This window comes from Rhinolophus hipposideros (assembly GCF_964194185.1).
Source record: "Rhinolophus hipposideros genome assembly, chromosome: 8".
Lineage (NCBI taxonomy): Eukaryota > Metazoa > Chordata > Mammalia > Chiroptera > Rhinolophidae > Rhinolophus > Rhinolophus hipposideros.
Window position 1 is genome coordinate 84980593 of NC_138054.1, and position 20090 is coordinate 85000682.

Sequence of the window (20090 nt, forward strand, 5' to 3'; positions counted from 1 at the left end):
GGGATGGGAAGGGGCGAGCACCCTCCGCAGCTCCGCGCTCTGGGCTTGGGCGAGCGGTCCCTGGGGGCCCTGCCCCGCCCGCGGCGCTGGCAGGAGCTGACGACCGAGGCGGCGGTGGCGGCTGGGACGACACCACGGAGCGGAGGCCGAGCCGAGCGGAGCCCCGGCCCCTTCCCCGCCCGCCTGCCCGCGCGGCTGTCAGTCCTCCAGCTGCGCCCGCGCCGCGCGTGAGCCCCGCGCCTGGGAGACATGAGCACCCAACAGCCCCACGCACCCAAGGCGCAGCGGCCCGACCCCGCGGCCCGGTGATGGGCTCCTGCGTGTCGCGAGGTGAGGAGGCCGTGGGCCGGTGGGGGTCGGGGTTCGGGTGTCCGCGCGCGGAGGACGCGTGCACGTCCCCTCGGGACGCTCCAAGGAAACTGGGGGATGAGGAGGGCGACCCGCCGTTCCTGAGCAACTGCACCCCCACCCCAGCCCTGCTGAGCCCTGGGGGACACGGTGCCCCCAGGGGACCGGGCGTGGGAGGATGGGGAGCAGTGTGGAGAGAGAGCATGGGGAGGTCACCGCAGCCCCAGCCCCACTTGGAACCACACCCTGGCAGGTGACACGAAGCAGGGTCACCTCCTTCCCAGAAGCCACACACCCCCTGCGGAGTGTCTTGGAGGGGCAGGACGCTTCTGGTTGCTCTTGACTATCCTGGAGGGACGGGGTGGGGGTGGTCACCAGGAGAACACTTTCCTTCCCCCCACCCCCAAGACATAGGCCTTACCAGCTCAATGCCCCCATTTCTGTCCCCTTATCCCATGTCCCTGAATCGCATTGGCAGCAAGGGGTTAATGGGGTGAACAGATTCTAAAGAAGGTTCCCCTTCCCCCATCCTCACCCTAACTCCTGTCCCCACCCCAATCCTTGGTCAGGGTAGGGGAAGGGACAGAGACAGCTGATATTCTCGGTAACCTCTGAGCCTTTCTGTCTCTGAGCTTTAAAAGCCAGCCTGGCCTGGCAGCTTTCACTCTTCCTCCTGTGCTGGAGCCCTTCCACTCTCCCCAAGGTGGCACCAGGAGCTGGAGTCAGCTTCCCTGGAGGGTGGCAGGTAGGTCTCCCTCCCCACCTCCAGCTTTCCAACAGGCTGCTGATCAACACCTTGGAAGAGGTTGGCTGGGCTACTCCCCACCACTCATTTTCATCCCCCAGTTGGGGAAAGGGGCTGGGGGTGGAGGTTACCGGCTAAATCCACTGACCCGAATCATAAGGCTTTTGGGGGCGACTATCCCACCCATCATCCCCAATAGCTTCCTCAGCTGTAGAGGGATGAGCAGGCCTTGGGGAGGGCTGGGAAGACCCTGGAGGGGGCCTGGTCCTGGGAGATGTTGAGGAAGTGACATAACACTCCTCCCCCCATCCTGGGGCCTCTAGGGGGCTCTGCTCACGGGTCCATGCAGGACATTCAGATAAGGGGCTCAAGATGTCTCAGGAGGGTGTCAGAGCTGGGATCATGGTGGTGGTAGTGGTGGTGGTGGTGGTGGTGGTTAGGTTTGTGAGGTTCATTCACTTATTCAGTCATTAAGCTGATATTAGCATGACGCCTACTATGTGCCAGGCACCATGTACATGCTGGGCATTCAGCTCGCAGTGTCGATGCGCCCAGCACTGCACTTGTTCTCGTAAGGCCTATAGCCTGGCCAGAGTGGGAAGGTAGTTTTAAGAGTGAAGAGTGTTTAGAGTTCTTTAGGAGTGATGGGCTCTCAGTGTGTCTCCAGGAACCGGAAGGCTCTGGATAGTCTCTGAGTATCAGGGGATCTGGGCTCTGGTGTCTTCTTGGTGACTGTCCCTCATCACTTGGCCATCCTATGCCAGGTGCTGGGGGACTTGCTTGTGAGCTGCAGAACTGCTGAGTGCAGTTCAGAGGGTGGGGAGCAAGGGACACCTGCCAAGGTCACTCAAGACAGTGTCAGGACTGAGGTCCAGGTCCTCCAACAAGATGTGAGGACCATCAACCATTTTAGGGGTACATACCATCACCATCCCCATTTTACAGATGGGGAAACTGAGCAGAGGGAAGTTGAGGGACTTGCCCAGGAGCATGCCTATAAGAAATAGCAGAGACAGGATTTGAACCTAGTCAGGCTGACTTCAGAGCCTGGGCCCTTAGCCTCTGCACCACACTCAGCCCCTGTGCCCCTGTGCCATCACCTGCCCTGCTCCTCTCCAACTGCAGGCTTCCATGGGCTTCTCTGACCCAAGAGCCTGGTCTCCACACCTGCACCAATCGCTAACAGCCCCTTTATTCCCAAGTGCTTCCCTGTGCCAGGTACACACCCTGAAGCCAGGCCAAGGATTGGAGCTGGGGTGCCCCATCCAAACCTCAAACCCCAGATACAAGCCACACCTGGGAAAGCGGCCCCTGCCCCCAGCATTGGACAGCAGTTAGCTTCTCTGTACCAGGCCTGAGAGGCCGGGAGTGCAGACTCTGGAGCCAACCAGCCTAGGTTCGTATCCCTGCTCCACCATTACTAGCTCTGTGATCTCAGACTGTTACTCAATTTTGTACATGTATCCCAGTGTTCTCATCTCTAAAATGGGAATAATTCCAGTAGCAATGTCCTATTCATGTAAAGCATCTGGCATACAGTAAGCACTCCTACGTGTTAGCTATTACTTTCATTTTTATTATTACCTGTCTGTGCAGACAGCTGTTCAAGACCCTCTTGGCTGGGAAGGGGGAAGCTACAAAGGCTCCAAGCCCCAACCTTTTCATGGGAAAAGTAGCAGGTGGCAGGCACTTGAGGTCCTGAAAACACGGAGAAAGTGATTGGGACCAGATTAGGGCAACAAACACTGTTTCCAGGAGCTATTTTGTCCATTATCTATTTTGAAGAAATTTTGAAGAAATTGTTTGTTGGGCGTTAATCCTAAACCAGGCTGAGCTTTCACCTTTATGACCTAATTAGTCCTCCTTCAACCTTGGGATGGGCTCAGAGATGGGAAGAGTCTTTTTTTGTTGTTGAGGAAATGCTTTTGTGTGTGTTTTTTTAACATGTAACTCGGGGTTTTTTGTTTGTTTGTTTTTTGTTTTGGTCGGGGGAAGAATATTGGGGAATGTGTGTTTCTCCAGGACCCATCAGCTCCAAGTCACTGTCCTTCAATCTAGTTGTGGAGGGCACAGCTCAGCTCCAAATCCAGTTGCCGTTTTCAGTCTTTGGTTGCAGGGGGCGCAGTCCACCATCCTATGTGGGAATTGAACTGGCAACCTTGGTGTTGAGAGCTCGTGCTCTAACCAACTGAGCCATCCGGCTGCCCCGGGAAGAGTCTTACTTGAGGTCATGCAGCCAGGACGTGGAGAGTCAGGATTTGACTTCGGGTCTGTGTGACCCTGGAGCCTGAGCATGGAACCCCTGCCCTTTGCTTTCTCAGGTCCCCCGCATGGAGAGAGGTACTAAGTGTGTGGCCGGTGTTTTAAAAAAACAACGCTCTGGAATAACTCAAGAGGTTAACGTTTGGTTTGGGCTTTGCTGCCACTGCTGGTGACAGTCCACATGGCACAGAGGAGAGTTAATATCTGCCCCCCTTCTCTACAGACTCTCTGAGTACCCATCCATGCCCTTGGCACTGGAACCTCTCTGCCTGCCCCCTCCCACCCCAGGCTTTTCCTCCAGACCAGCCCATCAGCCTCCTGGCCCCACCCTGGGGATCTCAGTGCACTGGGCACTGATATGGGCGGGGGGAGGGGTGACAGCAGAAACTGAAGACTGAGGACTTTCTTTTGGAAGGTCAGATACCTGATTCTGTCTGGGAGAAGGCACAAGCCCTATGGGGCTGACCACAGCCACCCACAGTACCCAGGGCCTGCTGAGCAGGACCCTCATCCCTAGCTCCCCAGTATGCTCTCATCAGGCCTCGCAGAGCCAGGGAGCAGAGTCTTACACTGCGCACTGCGGGGAGACTGAGGAAGAAGTAGATGGGGCCTTGCCCTTTCGGAGCTCACAGTCTGAGGAGGGAGACACAACCTTGCCCATGGAGTAGAGTAATGGGGGAGGCAAGACACACACTCCTAAGGATCCTCTCAGGAGATCAGCACTGGTTAGTGGTTGGAACACAAGCTTTGGAGTCTCAGACTGGCCTGGGTGTGAACCCTATTTCTGCCACTTACTAGCTGGTGACCTTGCATGAGTGATTTAACTTCTCTGAGCCTTAGTTTCCCCATCTGTAAAATGGGTCTAACAGGGTCGTTATGAGGGATAAACAATAGCTAATGTATAAAATGGCCTAGGACAGTACCTGACTCGTAGTAGGTGTTTAATAAACAGTGGCAGCAAATCACTGCAGGCTAGACTTTGCCCATTAGGGCTGCTGGTAAGGGCGTAGTCTAATATAGCTGAGGCCAATCTAGGCATGCTGCCTGGAGGAGGTGAGGCTATAGAGTAGGGTGTTCAAAGAGGTTGGGCCACAGGATGGCAGAGGAAGTAGAAAGGAGCTGGGGTGTGTGGAAGGTCCTGGAGAGGAGCCCGTTGTCTCCCTCCATCCTTGGTTTGATGCGGAAAGGGACCACCATGGGCAGCTCTGAGCCCCACCAACTCACTGATGAAGCTAGCACCATGACCGTGACCCTGGTAACCTATAAACAAATGTCCTAGAGAGTGGGGGGCAGTCTGTTTACTTGAGGGTGGGCCTCTGCCAAGCTCAGAGGGACAGCCCACTGACATGGCGGTGACTCACTAGGCAGAGAGGCCAACAGCTCTTCCTGAGTGGTCTCCCACTGCAGAACCCCTAGGGCAAGCTCCAGCCCTGGGAACAGGACCAAAGGGTTGGTGACCAAGAGCTGTCCCTTGGTCCAGAAAGAGGAACTGAGGTCTGAGAGGGGAGGACAGAGCAGGTGTTGTTTACGGAGTGCTTGCTGGGGCAGGTGCCTCCTCCTCATGGCAGCCCTTTCCAGAATGCAGTGTTCTCGTTTCACAGATGAGTGTTCTCATTTCACAGATGAGAAGCCTGAGGCTCACAGGGGCTGTGTCACAAGGCCACAGCCCTGGAACTGGCAGAGAAAAGCTGGGATTTAAACCCAGGGCAGGGACTGTGAAAGGAATGCCAAGGCCAGAGTCTGGCACATGCCAGCTGGCACAGGCAGTCCACACCTGAGGAGTGGAGGGATTGCATCATGCATTCAGCCACAGAGAAGCTTCGAGGGGAAGCCCGAGGCTGCCCAGGGAGGGGCAACAAGGGGCTTCAGACACAGGCTATTGCTCAGTTACTGTGTGGTTTCAAGAGGAGGTTTACCCTCTCTGGGCTGCTGAGAAAGAGCAGGGTTCACCAGGGGCCCTCCCTCTGGGGGGAGATGGCAACCAGGGTGATTAACGGGCTAAGACATGGGGCATCAAAGAACAGCTAGCGGGGTGAGATGACTTGGAAGCAGGTGAGAGGCGCCTGAGTGGTTATGCTACAGACTGACTGAAGAAACAGGCAGAGAAAAACAGTGTGGGAGCTTTGCAGCAAGAGGGGTGCAGGTTAGACATCAGGATGAATGTCTGGTGGTGGGACTCAAAAGCAGATTGAGGAGCTGGCATGGGAAGGCAGGAAGCATCCTTAGTAAGCAGAGAAGCTCTGGGTGAAGGCTTGTCTTCTGAAGGAGATATCTGTATGACACCCCTCTCCTTGAAGGATCAAGATAGTCCCCTCCAGGTTGCCATGGCAACCAGAGGCTTATCACTTTTGTGATTAGGGGAAGTGGGAGAGGAAGGGACCTCAGACCTTGAGGTCAGAGGAGTAAGGTGTGGACTGAGAAAGGAAGGAGGTGCCTGCACCACTACCTTGGGAGAGGAAGGTGCCCACAGGTGCCCCTCAAGCCATCCCTCAGCCCCCACCCCACAAGAAATGCTGTGTTTTTCCAGTTGCCAGCTGTGGCGTGGCGGCAGTCCCAGCTGAGGGAAAAGCAGCCTGTGATTTCACCCGGGCTGGTTCATTACCTGACATCTCTATGGCAACCAGCCTGTGACATCACAGAGCCAAAGTCCTCAGGGGGAGAAGGCAGCTTTGGCGGAGGCGCCTTCCCCTCAACTGAGGTGGGGGCAGAAAGGCTGGGGAGGGGCTGGGAGCCAGGAGTCCTGCAAGACCATCATCACCTCCTTCATGAATGACCTTGTTCAAGTCATGTCTCCTCCAGGCCTTGACTTCCTACCAGCTTCCTCTGGCCTGGACTCCCCTGACTCCCTGTCTTTGGTTGCCGAGTTTTAAACCAGCCTCAGGTGATGGCCAGGGTCCCTAGAAATATTCCAGCACCTTTCAAAGCTCCGAGGTGCAGCCTAAAGCTAGCACCACCTATCTGTACCTTGGCAACCCTGTCTTGTGCACACTGGAAACTTAAGAGTGGCAACTTTCAAACTTTGTTTGACGAACCCATAGGAATAAATATATTTTGCATCATGACCCAGTACATACACATAGTAAGTTCTTATCATACTCGGCCCCGCCCCAGCCGTCCGTCCCCAGTTATGCACATATCCAACTAGGGGTGGGTGAGAAGCTGGCCTCTCCTTTGCAGGCATCCCAAAGTTCTGCAAGTGAGTGTCTGGGAACCCCCGCATTTCACTTGGGGGGAGAAAGAGGTAGCCACAGTCAGAAGTGTGGTTGAGGCTAGGGTAGCAGATCCTTGAAGAGGGCGTCTCTACCCCCCCCACACACACTCCCAGCCCGGCAATGGCTTTCTTCAAACCATGGGGCTCTCGTGCCTCTTTGTTCTCAATTTGGGGTCCTAGTAGGCAATTCCTGAAGGACAAGAACAGTCTCCCTCAACTGCCCATTTTACAGATGAGGAAAACGGAGACTCAGAGAGGCAAAGTCACTTGCTCAAGGTCCCACAGATAGTAAAGGACAGAGCTAGGATTTGAACTGGACAATCTGGCACCCGACCCTGACCCAGCTGTCTGTGGAGCAGACCCTGAAACCAGGATTTGGGTACAACTGGTGTCTGAAGAAACGAGGAAAGGGTGTCTGTCATCCTGCAGGGGGAGACCTCAGCCTGATCCAACAGAGGATTCTGGAATGAAAGTTAAGCTCAGAGTGTTCTGATCCCAAACAGAGGAGCTGGGGTCCTGCACTCCAGGCACTGGCTAAGGGCCACTCTAAATTCTCAGGTGGTTTCAGTTCCAGTTGCCCGAGAGCAGCCCACCTAGAAAGAGCCACAGGCACTGGGACGAAGTGTTAATCCCACCTCTGTCCCCAGGTGCTTACACAGTGTAGACGTGCAATAGGTGGATGCTGAGTGGGTGAAGGAATGAATGGATGAATGAATGATTGAATGAATGAATGAATGAAGATCCCTCAGATGTTCACATAATTGGGCTTTTCTTTTCTTTTTTTAAGATTTTTTTTTTTTTTTTAAATTGGGGAAGCGGAACAGGACTTTATTGGGAACAGTGTGGACTTCCAGGACTTTTTTCTAAGTGAAGTTGTTGTCCTTTCAATCTTAGTTGTAGAGGGTGCCGTTCAGCTTCAAGTTGTTGTCCTTTCAGTATTAGTTGTGGAGGGCACAGCTCAGCTCCAGGTCCAGCCTCCGCTGCCATTCGCAGGGGGCGGAGCCCACCGTGCCTTGCGGGAGTCGAGGAATTGAACCGGCAACCTTGTGGTTGAGAGCCCACTGGCCCATGTGGGATTCGAACCGGCAGCCTTTGGAGTTAGGAGCACGGAGCTCCAACCGAATTGGGCTTTTCTTGATACTCAGGCCTCAGCTCTGAGAAGCCCTGTCCAGTCCCCTCCCAGTCATGTGCCTCCTTATTTTTTTCTTCATAGTTATTATATTTTCTCTGTCTAATGGATCTTTTTCATTTGTGAATGTTTGGTTAATAGTCTGTCTCCCCCACTAGAATGTCAGCTCCATGAGGGCAGAAACCATCTCTGTCTTGTTTGCCACAATGTCCGCAGTGCCCAGAACAGTGCCTGGCACATAGTATCTGCTCAGCTAACACTTTTGAATAAATGCACTAATCAAATGAATGATAAGGGTGTTCCCAGTTATCCTGTGGAAGGTGGAGTTCTCAATTCAGCCCAAGAATTCAGTCAAGCAATCCCAGTTGTGCAATTCAGTCTGTTTATTCCCTCAGTAAGACTACTATGTGCTAGGCCCTAGGACACATCGATGACAGGGCCGATCCCTGCCCTCCTACACATAAATGGTTTTGCAAGATAGCTTGTGCTAAATGCAGCAATAAAGGTAGAAATCCTTCCACTAGTGTTGACAGAGCCCCTGCTATGTGCCAGGCAGGGTTCTAGGCTCTAGGGACAGAGCAGAGAGCAGGGCTGCTTGGTCTCTGTTCTCATGTGCTCACATTCGCTGTGGGGAGAGGGATTGGACACTTATATAAAGAAAAATATCAGAGCATGACACCTGTGATGGGACGTGCATGGCCAACGTGGTGACATAGCGTTAGGTGGTCAGGGAAGGCCTGTCTGGAGGAGGTGACCTTGAGCTGAGACCTGAATGATGAGGTTTAGGAAGATGTGGGGAAAGAATGTTCCAAGCAGAGGGGACAGCATGGACAAAGGACTAGTGTGGCCATTTGTGGAACAGCAAGGAGGCCAGGGCAGCTGGAACAGTGAAGGAGGGGTGGGGAAGGACTGAGTTTGGGAGTGGGGGCTGGCGTGGAGGGCCCTGAAGGCTGTGGAGAGGGGCTGGCTCTCCTCCTGAAGTGCAGTGGAAGAAGCCAGTGGCCAGTGTTCAGAAAGGCGCCGTCTCACCTGGAATGTACCGTCCCTGTGCAGCTGGGTGGAGAGTGGGCGCATGGGGGGCCAGAAGAGGAAGCATTGGGTTGTTGGTCCAGATGAGAGGACGGTGGCTCCCCCCAGGGTGGGGATGGAGAGGGACACATCTGGAGTAGAGGTTGGAGAGAGCCAGTAGGACTGGTTGATGGGTGGCGGGGTGGTGGAGGGCGGATGGGGGAAGGCAGGACTCCAAGGCAACTGCTGGAGTTTTGATTGGTACAGCTGCGTGGATAGCTGCATCATTGTCGAAAATTGAGAAGTGGAGGAAGATAGACACAGGTTTGGTTGAAATGCCGTTTGGGCATCCACGTAGGGCGCTGGAAATGCAATCGTGAGCTCAAGCAGAATCGGGGCTGGAGGTGTAAAATGGCACCAGCTGCATGCCATGAGATCTGCTGAGAGAGAGAAGGTGAGAAGGGCCCAGGGTGGTGATGTGGCTGAGCAGGGAAGGAGGACAGAGAAAAACAGCCAGCAAGGTGGGAGGGGAGCAGAGAGAAGGCTGTGGCCAGAGAGGGAGGGCGGGCGGGATGGGTGACCGGCAGCATGCCCCTGAGAGGCCAGTGAAGATGAGGCCAAAGTCACCTCTGAGTGTGGCCCCATGGAGGTGCTGGCAGCTTGCAAAGGGCTGTCTCACGAAAGGCTGCTAGGAATGGGTGGAGGAGAAAATGGGAGGCGAGGAAACAGAGATCAGACACAACTTGCTCTATGTCTGGGCATGAAGGGGACAGAGGGATGGGCAGGGAGCTGGAGAGACGCTGGGAGCAGAGGACTTGAAAGGATGGGGCTGCTGAGTGGGTGCTGGGGGCAGACCCAGTGTGGAGGGGGCTCCATGAGGCAGGAGAAAGGAGAAGGGATGCGGCCAGAGTCCCAGAGCGGAAGGAAGAGGCATTGCAGCAGGCACCACACGGATGGACCGCTTCAGTGGAGAAGGAAGCATGGACAACGCAGGAGAGAGAGCAGAGCCCCTGGAGTGGAGAGCGGGGAAGGCACCCAGCCCTGGGGCGGAGCGGCTCCGTTCTTCCTTTGTCACAGGAGGGAAAGCAGATATGTGGGCAAAAATGCTCTGAGGTGGGAAGAATGGGGGATGCCTTTCGAAGACTTCTGGAGCTCACTGAGGGACGGGGAGAAGCCAGCAGCAGGGTGTGAGGAGGTGGGGTGCCAGGTGAGGCAGTCAACCTGGAAGGAAACACACTTAGCGGGAATCGGAGAAGTGGAGAAGGACCTCTGGACGGTGCCCCGTGAGAGGCTGGAGCAGGTCCAGGCACAGAGCAGGCGAAGGGTTAGGGCAGAGGATTGAGAGAGCCAAGGGCATCTCAGAAGGAGAGCTCGTAGCATATGCCAGAGAGTCTTCGCTGGGCCAGGAGAGAAGCGAGGACATGAGGAGCTAGTGCAAAGTAGTGGGGTAAATGGATTGGAGGTCTCTGTGGGGTCCAAAAAATGCTGGAGTGTAGGTGCTAGAATTAGTGACAGTGGGGTAACAAGCAGATGGGCAAGTAATTCCCACTGAGGAGACCTGGCAGGAGGAGATCTGGCTGGACTCTTTCACCTGCTGTGGGTTTGAGCCTGTTTTCTACAAAATGACGATGGGTAATAAATAATGTCCAGGTCAAGGCTAGCCTGAACAAGCTTCGTAGGCAAACACTGAGTTCTTCTAAGTTCCTCCGGTCTGTCTCATTTCCAGATCTGTTCACAAGTGCCCACAAGGACTGCCCCGTGCCTCAGGGCACAGACCCCCTGAGCCCAGACTTGCCCTCCAGCCGCCCACCCACCATTGCTCCAGACCATGTCACTGGCAAGGTAACGGGTCATGCGTCATCCCCACCTTTACTCCTGCCAATCCCTGGTTCCTGGGCTGTCTCCTACAACTCCCCACAGGGAGCAGAAACCATTCTAGTCTCCCCCCATCCCTGCCTAACTTGGCTACTTCTTGTGGGATCAGAGACCCTAAGGTTTTGGTATTCGGCTGAATGGAGGTCTGAGTTTAGGCTGGGCATCCAACGACTGAACCAGGCTTGTTTAGAAAAGAGAGTCCCACCCTGAAGGGCTTCCCACTCAAATTGACACAGGCTTGCCAATAACAACTTCTATTACCAGCCCAAGACTCTTTAGCCTGCACTCCCTGCTGGAGAGTAAAAGGAATAAAATCCTCGGTCCAGATGGATCAGGAAGATCCTGCTAGGGGCCTCAAACCCTGCTTCATGATTTCCACCCCTGCCCCAGAGCTTGTGGCTTTGAACCTACTGTGTTTCCCTGAAAATAACACCGGGTCTTATATTAATTTTTGCTCCAAAAGACACATGAGGGCTTATGTTCAGGGGATGTCATCCTGAGAAATCATGCTAGGGCTTATTTTCCGGTTAGGTCTTATTTTCGGGGAAACACGGTATGAGTTGATAAAACTACTTTGTTAAAAAGAATTCCGAGCACAAAGTACATGCTAAGCATGGTCCTAGGTGCTTTGTCTATGTTAGGTCGCTTATGCGTCACCACAATTGAGAGGTCAGTGGCATTGGCCCACTTTGCAGAGGAAGAAGCTGGTGATCTGAGATGTTAAGTCACTAGTCTAACGATACCCAGGCAGAATTAGCAGAGTCAAAACTCAAACACAGGTCGGATCTATCCCCTTTACCCACTGCCTCTCCTGGCAGAGCCACCTTCCCCCCCCTCACACACACACTTCTTTCTCTGCATGCCAGGGGACACCAGGGCACCACCCATGAGTAGGCAGGGAGCACCAAAAGGCTGGCCCACTCTTCCACCCAGGACTCTAAGACTCATGACACCTGCTGGCACAATGTGCCAAGCCCTGCCTGATCCTCTTCTCTTATTTTAGGACAAACAGATGGATTTCTGTTGGGATCCTTGGCAGGTCAGTGTACTTGCCCATCCCCCAGTCTAGCCAGCCGTGGCTGACCCCTCTGCTGAACCCAGCCTGAGCACCCAGTCCTGCCAGCCCTGGGGGAGGCGTCCTGATGAAAACAGTGAGCTGGGATGGTCCTGTGGGAGTCTGCAGGATCACCCGGCCATATTCACTGCCCAGGGGCTCTGGGGAGGGTGCATGATGGGGAGGGGAGTGGTGGGGGGACATGTCGGGCTGGTCTTCCCCACCTGCTCACCTCTCCCTCTCTCCTGCAGAGGTGCTTCCAGACCACTAACAGCTACCTGTCTGACTCCAGATCCTGCTCCAGCAACTACAACGTGGCAGCCTTGGCCACCTCGTCCCTTGTGGGTAGGCGCCAGCTGCCTTCTTCTGCCTTTGGAGTTTGCGTTGTCCACCCCAGACACTAGCTTTTGGGGGCGGGGGTATGGCTGAATTGCAGCTGGAAGGATTGTGGCTTCACCATTTTCTCAATGCTAGGCTCCGAGCTGGGTTCTGCGGGGAGTAGAGACCTAGGATTCCCACCCTCATGTGTTAGATGGTTGGGGCCTCCAGAAGCTCTGAGGAGATGGCCCGATTTTTAAGATGTCTGCCTGGTATGGTCTCTCCACCTCTCTACAGCAGGAGCCACCTTGGGTCAGGAGAGTGATTTGCTGAGGGATTTTCTCAAGGGCAACCTGTAGGAGTGAGGGCAGACGCAGGAGAGGGGAAGAGCTCGGCAGGGCAGGGGAGGGGAGTAGACGGGAGGAGTCTGGCAGAGACCTGGTGGCAGGAGAAGTCTCCTCTTCCTAAGCCTGATCCAGGAGGAGCTCAGGAGCGTGAATCCACTGCAGAATTTATGGCATTTGAGGTGAGGGGCCTGACATCGTATCCTTCCATTGGTCAGTGGTTGGCGGCCTCTGGGGAGGACCCTGCCACTTTTGGCATCTCTGGGTGAAGCAGCTGCCATCAGCGAAGGGCAAGTGTCTGGAGAAGGGTGCAGGTATGGGGGTTGGGCACACAGGCCAGCAAAGGGACTCTGGCACAGCGTCCGCCGTCTGCCAGGGTGGCCCACAGCCTTCTGGGCCATTCTCAGCTGTCTCTTTGCTCCCAACTTTGCTCAGTGTACCCAGGGCTCGCGTTTCATTAAATCCCTCCCTTGCTGTCCTCTGTCCCCACACTTGCCTATGCTGTTCCCTCCACCTGAAACCCCTTCCCTCCACCTCACCTGCCCTTCATGAATCACTTGAACCCACTCCTCCCCAAACCTCCTCTGGTTGCCAGCACTCCCCCGCTTGGGGCAGGGGTTCTCCCCTTTCTCCTCACCTCCATCTTTCCCATTGTCCCACAGTGTTCTACCTCCAGTTTCCCTTGTAGATACCTTGTCTTTCTTCAATATTGCCATTCCTCACAACATGGCTCTGGGGCCTCGGTGACTCCCAGGTCTGCTATCCACCTTGGTTAAAGGAGAGGCTGAATCCTTCTTGACAACCCTCTCTGTCGGCTTCCACATCCTGCTGGTCTCCTCCTGAGAACTCCAGGCCCTCCGCCCCGTCTGCCCGGCTCTTGTCCTGTCTCTTTTTGGATCCCTTCAGAGGCCCCTAATGTCCCCCTTTCTCCACCTTTGGCCCCTAAGCCCCTAATTAGGATGACCTTCCTAAACTACAGATGTAACCTGCCACTCTTCTGCTCAATATCCTGCTGTGGCTCCCCATTGCTATAAGGAGAGCATAGGTGCGCCTTCAGCCTGGCTCTCTCAGCCCCCAGTCTGGACCTCTGTGGGCCCCCCAGCCTCTTTTGCCACCCCAGTCCCGGTAATCCTGGAACCACACCAGATTCTTCCATGCCTTCATCCTCTTCTCATCTCTGAAACAGCCGCCAGTCCTGCCTTGGTCTGTCCAACCCAACTGCCTTCAAAGCCCCACTCCAGTCTACCTCTTCCAGGAAGCCTTCCCTGCCTGCTGCACTCCACACAGGTCTCCCTCTCAGCAGAGCTGGCATTGGCCTAGGCCCAGGGATGCTCTCTCAGAACTCGTTCCTTAACGGATCTTGAGTGGATCCTGGAGCAGATGCCCTTGGGCAGAAGGGTCTGGACTTGGTCATGAAGGGAGTGAGATGTGGCAGGACTGAGAAAGGAGCACCCAGTGAGCAGGAACATTGACTGGGAGAGGCCATTGGGAGAGCTTGGGGCTGGAAGTGGCAGGGGAGCATCTATGTGAGGGGCCTTAGGGCTAGCGTGAGGGATTGGATAGGCACAGGGCATTGATGGGTATGTAGCTTTGAGAACACAGGGCATGGGCTGCGTACAAAGTATTGAGTGTACATGGGGTACGGACCATTGGATGAGCCTGGCTATTGGGGGTCCTGGGGTATTGGGGGTGGGGCTCTGAGCTGGGCCTTGTGTCAGGGCAGTCACCTGCCTGCTCTCAATGTCCCTAGGGGTGGTACAGAGCATCAAGGACCACATCACGAAGCCCACGGCCATGGCGCGTGGCCGTGTGGCCCACCTCATCGAGTGGAAAGGCTGGAGCGCCCAGCGGTCAGGCTGGGCGCTGTCCCCAGCCGAGGACGAGCATTACTGCTGCCTCCCAGACGAGCTTCGTGAGGCCCGCTTTGCTGCAGGTCAGTGGGGGAAAGGGGAGCTCAGGGACAGGGACCGGCCAAGGCTCTGGTGTGGAGGACATAGCATCCCCACGTGGACATTGTCTGCGCAGGGACAAACAATGGGATGGCTGGGGCATTAGGTGGGCACTTTGATCACTGGCGCCTGGATGACTCAGCCCAGCTGACTCCCAGGCTGTCGGGTGCCAGCCGTCCTGGCACTGCAGCCCCCCACCCTCTCTCCTGCCCCCTCTGAGCTGGGTCCCACTGTCCCCAACAGGGGTCGCTGAGCAGTTTGCCATCACAGAGGCCACACTGAGCGCCTGGTCCTCGCTGGACGACAAGGAGATGCACGTCGAGAACAGCCCCCAGGACATCGTCCAGCTGCAGGGTACTGCCCGAGTGGGCGCCTGGGTGGGGGGTGGGTGGAGCAGAGCTGGTGCTGGACGCCCCCCACCCCCCATGACCTCAGACCAGCCCCTCCTCCCCTCAGCTTTAGTTTCTTCATCCAAACAATGGGACTGATGATCTTTGCCCTACCCATTGCCCAAGAAGTACAATGAGCGTAAAGGAGATAATAATAGTAATAGCAATAGATAATATAAATTAAGGGCTCACTGTGCTAAGTGCTTTATATGTGTTATTTCACTTAATGCACACAACTGCTCTAGGAAGTAGGTCCTATTTGTATCTTTATTTCATAAGTAAGGGAAACTGAGGCACCAAGAAACTTGCCCCAGATTACACAGCTGGAGGCCTCAGAGCCAGGATCTGAACCATCACACCACGCACAACCAAGCACCTTCCTAGATCCCAGGGTTACTACTGAGGGCTTCAACGAGCCTCGGTCCCGCGTGAAGCCTGCATACCCATTTTCTTGTTGAATCCTTCCTCTGACTGTGAGGGGAGGGGAAACCCAGGAAGAACACTGGTTGTCCCAATTCTCAGAGCGCAGGAGGATTCTACTCTCAACTACTCCCCTCACTGCCGCCACCAGTCTGGCAACCCTCAGGGAGAAACTGGGGCTCAGAGAGGTTCAGTGACTTGCCTAAGGTCACACAGTTTGGCGGTGACGAAGCAGGATTTGGAGGCTGGTCTTCCGGCCTTGCCCACACTCACACGCCAGGAGAGGGGGAGGAGCAGCGTCCAGGACTCCCTCCCTCACCCCTCTGCCTTTGGTTTTCCAGACCTGGAGAGCGTCTACCTTGAGGATGGTCTTCCGAGCAGCCCCTCACAAGATGACAGTCTTCTGGCCTTCTCCTCCCCTGGCCTCTCCCCTGATGGTTGGCCCTCCCCTGAGGAGCCCCCTGTCATGGCTGCTGCCCCGCAACCCCCCAGCCCTGAACAGCAGCATGGGCAGTGGCTGCCAGGAGGCCCAGGGCCGGAGGGTGGGACCTGCCTACAGGGCTCCGTCCCCTCAGTGGACAGCGGTTCCCTCTCGGAGGAGGAGGATGAGGTGTTCTATAACTGAGGCGGGTCTGTGGCCTGGATCCTGCTCACACCGTGACCTTGCCTGGTGGGCAGCCTAGGCGTATCAGGATACTAGATTGGCCTGGGCCTCTCTTGATCCCTGGGCTGGCATGGGGTGGGTGAGGCAGAGATGGGGGCAGCACTCCTTGTGGACCACTCTGTGCCTCTGTGGACCTGCCCCAGCAGTGGGAGCCATAATCCCCCTTCTCCCTTCTTTACTTGGCTCAAGGGGGCACCTTTCCCCGCAGGGTTTCTACCCTCGGTGAGCTTGAGCTCGAGGACTCAGCAGACACCAGGGCAGGCCGCCCAGAGGAGCCAACAGTCAGGCCCCCAGGCAGACAGCCATAGAAGGGTCTGGAGACCCGGGTCTCAGTCCCTCTCCCTCTCCCTCTGTGCTTCTGCCCCCGCTCCCGTCAAAGGTGGGGTAGGCTCTTCTGGTAGCTATCTGTTCCTAAGCTGTCATCACAAGGATACCCGTCTCCATGGAGTGTCTGTCCAGCTCTCATTCTCTGAGCCCTGGTGCCCCCGGTCCCCCTCCTTGTACCCTCCTCCTATCTCCCTGGAGGTTCTCTGAAGACATTAAAGAGGTGGATTCACCCTGGATGAGCTTGGCCTGGTCTCTGCTGGGGAAGGCGTGTCTTTGGGGCTCCTGGGGGGATGTCTAGAGGAACTTAGGGGAGGGCCCCTACCCCCAACACACATACAGCTGGTCAATGTGCTGCCACCCAGCTGGGAGAGACCCAAGGTTGTGGGGATCCCACTGTATCAATGCTGGCTCTGCCAAGGAAGAGGCTGGGGCTGGGGTGAAGGTAAGTGAGCCCCAAGGCACTGCTTATATTAATACATGGGGATGAGCATCATAAGACCGGGGTGGGGGGCCGATCCCCTCTCCCCATATCTCCCTGCCAGGAAGGGAGGCATGAGGAGGAGTGAGAGACCAGGGACCCAGGCTTGCAGTGCCCACATGACCACAAGGGACCCCAAGAGCTGGCTCAGGGCCAGCACAGGTAAGGAGCTGAGGTGTCAAGTCAGCGCGCTTGGAGCTAAGATGAGGGGTGCACTGTGGCTCTGGGGAATGGCTTTATTTTTCTCAGGAGTCTCCTGTTGGGAGTCAAACTATTCCTAGACAGGGTATCTGTGCCGGCGCTTGGTGACAGCGTACACCAGTCTCTTCATTGGTGAATTTGGTAAACGTTCCCTGAGGACACACTACTGGTTTTCTGCTGTCTCCCATTCTGAGCTCTGTCTGGGGTGGGATTTGTCCTTCAAGGTATGTAGCACTTGTCCCACCCAGGATGCAATGTGGTGAATATGGGGCCCTCTTTGGAGTTAGGACAGAGCTGCCTGCTTTGCCGAGGGGTTGAGCTGGGCTGCAGGGGAGAGGTGTGTCATGACGGAGGAAAGAAGGCAGACGTCTGCCCAATCTCCTTCACCAGGGCAGCGTTTCATCTTTCCAGGCTGGCTCACTTTGGGGCCGGCGGGTTTGTCACATTGGAAATTGCTTTCTTCAGCTAGAACAGAGAAAGAGGGTATTTTGGAGGGCGGGTGTAGAGGAGTTGAGAGCGGGGCTTCCAGTCTTGTTTGATTCCCCTCAGGGTTGATTCTGGGGAGAGTGTTAGAGCCAGTGCCTCCACATTGTACAGATCAGATCATTGAGGCCCAGAGATTGCCAGGGCTGGCCACTGGCCACAAAATAAGGTCAGGTAGCCAGGCCCAGTGGCCACTTGGGGCCAGGAAGTGGAGCTTATTGGAATCCCATGCAGCCCCTCCAAATATTGGTGCCCTCCACTGCCCCCAGCCTGCTCAAGTGTGGCTCCTCTGCTTTGCTCCTCCCGTGGGCCCCCTGGTACCTCCACCCAAGACACAGAGCCCACAGCTCTGCCCTGAGACGTCACGAAGAGGGACTGAAGGTTCAACAGCTCGAAGAGGTTGTGAGCCTGGAGGAAGGGTTGTTAAGAAACACTGAAGGAGAGGTTACATCCAGCCCACCCCTCTGGCTTCCATTTCTCCCTAACCTGAGGGCTTTGAGCAGAGATGGAGGCCCTGCCCAGGGCTCTGCCCAGCAGTACCCTCACCCCCTCATGTCTCAGCCTGGAAGGGAGGAGTGAGTGCGTGATGGTGGGTGGAACACCAGAACTAGGGCATGCAATGCCCGAAGTGACCACCAGGGGTCGCCAGAGTCCACACAAGGGACCACTGGAAAGGACCTGTTATCAGGCGTCATCCAGTGGCACAGAGAGGTTAGGACCTCTTAGATCCCCAGCCTGCTTTTGCCCCTCCCCGACACCATGTTTCAGGCTCTGTGTTTGCAGGGGTACTGGGTATCAGCATTCAGAGTGATTAAATAATTTGCACAAGATCACGCAGGGAGAATGTGATGGATCTGAAATTGAAACCCATGTGTGCCTTGATGCAAAGACCTAATTTTAACCACTGCCTCTCTTCACCCATAGGCTTCTATTTCCCAATCCCTCTCACCTCCCTAGTCTCTGCATCGTCCCAACAACCCTGAGAGTGAGGTTCGAAGGGGGCAGGAGTTGCTATGTTCGTTTTGCAGACCCAAGTGGAACAGAGGGCCACACTGTGTGTCAGGGAAGCTGGAGCTGAAGTTTCCCTCTTGGGCTCTTCCCCTCTACCCCAGGGTCCTTGTCTGCTCCATGCCCAAATTCTCCCCATTACCTGGTGCAGGGAGGTCTCCGGGGACAGCTGCAGGGTCACTGGCTCCATGGGGCAGCCTCCAGCCAAGATGTCCTGGAGACACTGCTGGGGATGGGGGAAGGGTTATGGGGCCTGGGCCAGCCTCCCCATTCCCAGGCTGCCCCTCTCAAACCACCTGTCTCAAAGATCCGCTCACAACCCTGCTGACCCTTCCACATGAATACTCACCTGGTGTCCTGGAGCCCAGGAAGGTGGCTCAACCTGGAGGGCCTGCACCAAGTGGGCTCTTTGCATGGTGCCCACCAGGATCTGAGACTCTGGACAAGTGGAGAGGGAGAGGGGGTGAGCAGCATTATGAAGAAGGAACTCGCATTTCCTGGGCACCTACTATGTGCCGGGTGTTCTCTCAGGAACCTGCAGTAGCCTATGGGTCAGGAACTAGTATCACCTATTTTATAGAAGAAAAAACTGAGGCTCAGAGGCACAGAGAGGTTAGTGCCTTGGTCTTGCCTAGGTCTTGCCCAAGGTCACTCAGCTTCTGACATCGAGGCCTGACAGCCAGTGGATAAGGCTGCCAGGGGGCCAGGAGGGAGTTTGCTCACTCTGAGCTGAGGTTCCCCATGTGGCAGGGCCTCGGGCAGGAGCAGGTTTGGGACACCTGCATGAAGATGCCTATGCCTCCGGGCTTTGTCCCTCATTTCCCACAGGAAGTTTCACATCTGGCTCAGACCAATGAAGGCGTGAACCCGGGAGGTCACCCTGTTCTGAGGTCCTACTGTGTGCTAGTGATTTGGCAAGTCTCACTGCACGGTATCACTGGAATTGGCAGGTATTCAGTCTCGAGGGGACAGCCTGATATTTTTGCTTCTTATCCAGTAAAATGAAAACCTTACAACTAGACCTGTATGTGCTCCCCCTTTAAAAACAAAACAATTAAAGCTATTTCTTGAGTGAGCAGCAGGGTCCCACAGCCAAGGCCCGTGGGTTGTGATTTTTTTGCTTCCTGTGGCTCTAAGGGTAGAGTGGACTTTGTCTTAAAGGCCAATTCTGTCTTTGTTCCAAAAAGTGAAGCCTCTCGGAGGATTCCTCCATATGCAAATATGTTCAACTGGGAAGCTGGAAAGTTCTGTGGGATAGTGCTAAGGGTGTCCCAATTAAGATGGGACATTTAGGATGAGAACCTTTGACAACTCCTTACTATATTCATCCCTATTTTCCAGACGAAGAAATTGCAGTTCCTAGGGGGGTTTACTGCTCATAAGTGGCTTTCTGCATCTTGGGGTGATTATGGGAGTGACCCATACAGCTGTGCAGGTTGTTCACTATACAAGGTACCTGCCCAAAAGACAAATGGGGACCAAAATCCAGCTGTATGCTTGCCAAGTGTCCACCATGTCTCATTTGCAGAAAAGGGACACAAAGGCTGACAGTGGCCCTGAGCGGACCTGGCTGTCCCCCACACCCCCCAATTTACCTTTCCCACTCATACTGTACTTGTCCCAGTGGGAAATGATACTCTAAGTAGATCCCTCGCCAAGATTCAGCTTATGTGTCTTTTAACAAGACACATAGTTCTTTAAAAAGGTGTTTTTCTTGTGGCGTCAGGGATTGTGGACGGGACTCAACTGGGAAATGCTTAAAGGAAAGACTGAGAGAAAGAGCCCTTCTGGAAGACTTTAGTGGTGTCCCCATCATCCTACCCCCATTCCCAGAGCACAACGGGCCTGGTTTCCAGAATACCAAGAGCTGTCCATGG

At 55.2% G+C, this 20090-nt stretch overlaps 2 protein-coding genes across 5 annotated transcripts in view; one reads left to right on the forward strand and one right to left on the reverse strand.

Annotated features, from left to right (window-relative positions):
• Positions 1-16279, forward strand: FAM131C (family with sequence similarity 131 member C). Of its 2 annotated transcripts, XM_081055301.1 has the most exons (7): positions 1-330; positions 10430-10545; positions 11582-11617; positions 11884-11977; positions 14045-14227; positions 14487-14597; positions 15394-16279. In XM_081055301.1, exons 1-7 carry the CDS (start codon positions 309-311, stop codon positions 15675-15677), a joined length of 846 nt encoding a protein of 281 aa, XP_080911427.1. In that variant the 5' UTR covers positions 1-308; the 3' UTR covers positions 15678-16279. The 2 variants fall into 2 exon arrangements, with proteins under 2 accessions (XP_080911427.1, XP_080911428.1); XM_081055302.1 differs by lacking the exon at positions 10430-10545 and having other exon boundaries at positions 214-330.
• Positions 14883-20090, reverse strand: part of LOC308500441 (chloride channel protein ClC-Ka) — a 14440-nt gene continuing 9232 nt past the window's right edge. For 2 of the 3 annotated variants that reach the window (XM_081055298.1, XM_081055299.1), the window contains exons 17-20: positions 18563-18651; positions 18356-18439; positions 17527-17613; positions 16272-17187 (exon numbers count right to left, since the gene is read on the reverse strand). In XM_081055298.1, the coding sequence (XP_080911424.1) occupies positions 17140-17187; positions 17527-17613; positions 18356-18439; positions 18563-18651 (308 nt within the window). In that variant the 3' untranslated portion in view covers positions 16272-17139. Of the gene's footprint in view, positions 17188-17526; positions 17614-18355; positions 18440-18562; positions 18652-20090 lie in introns of all 3 variants that reach the window. The other variant, XM_081055300.1, reaches the window with a different exon arrangement.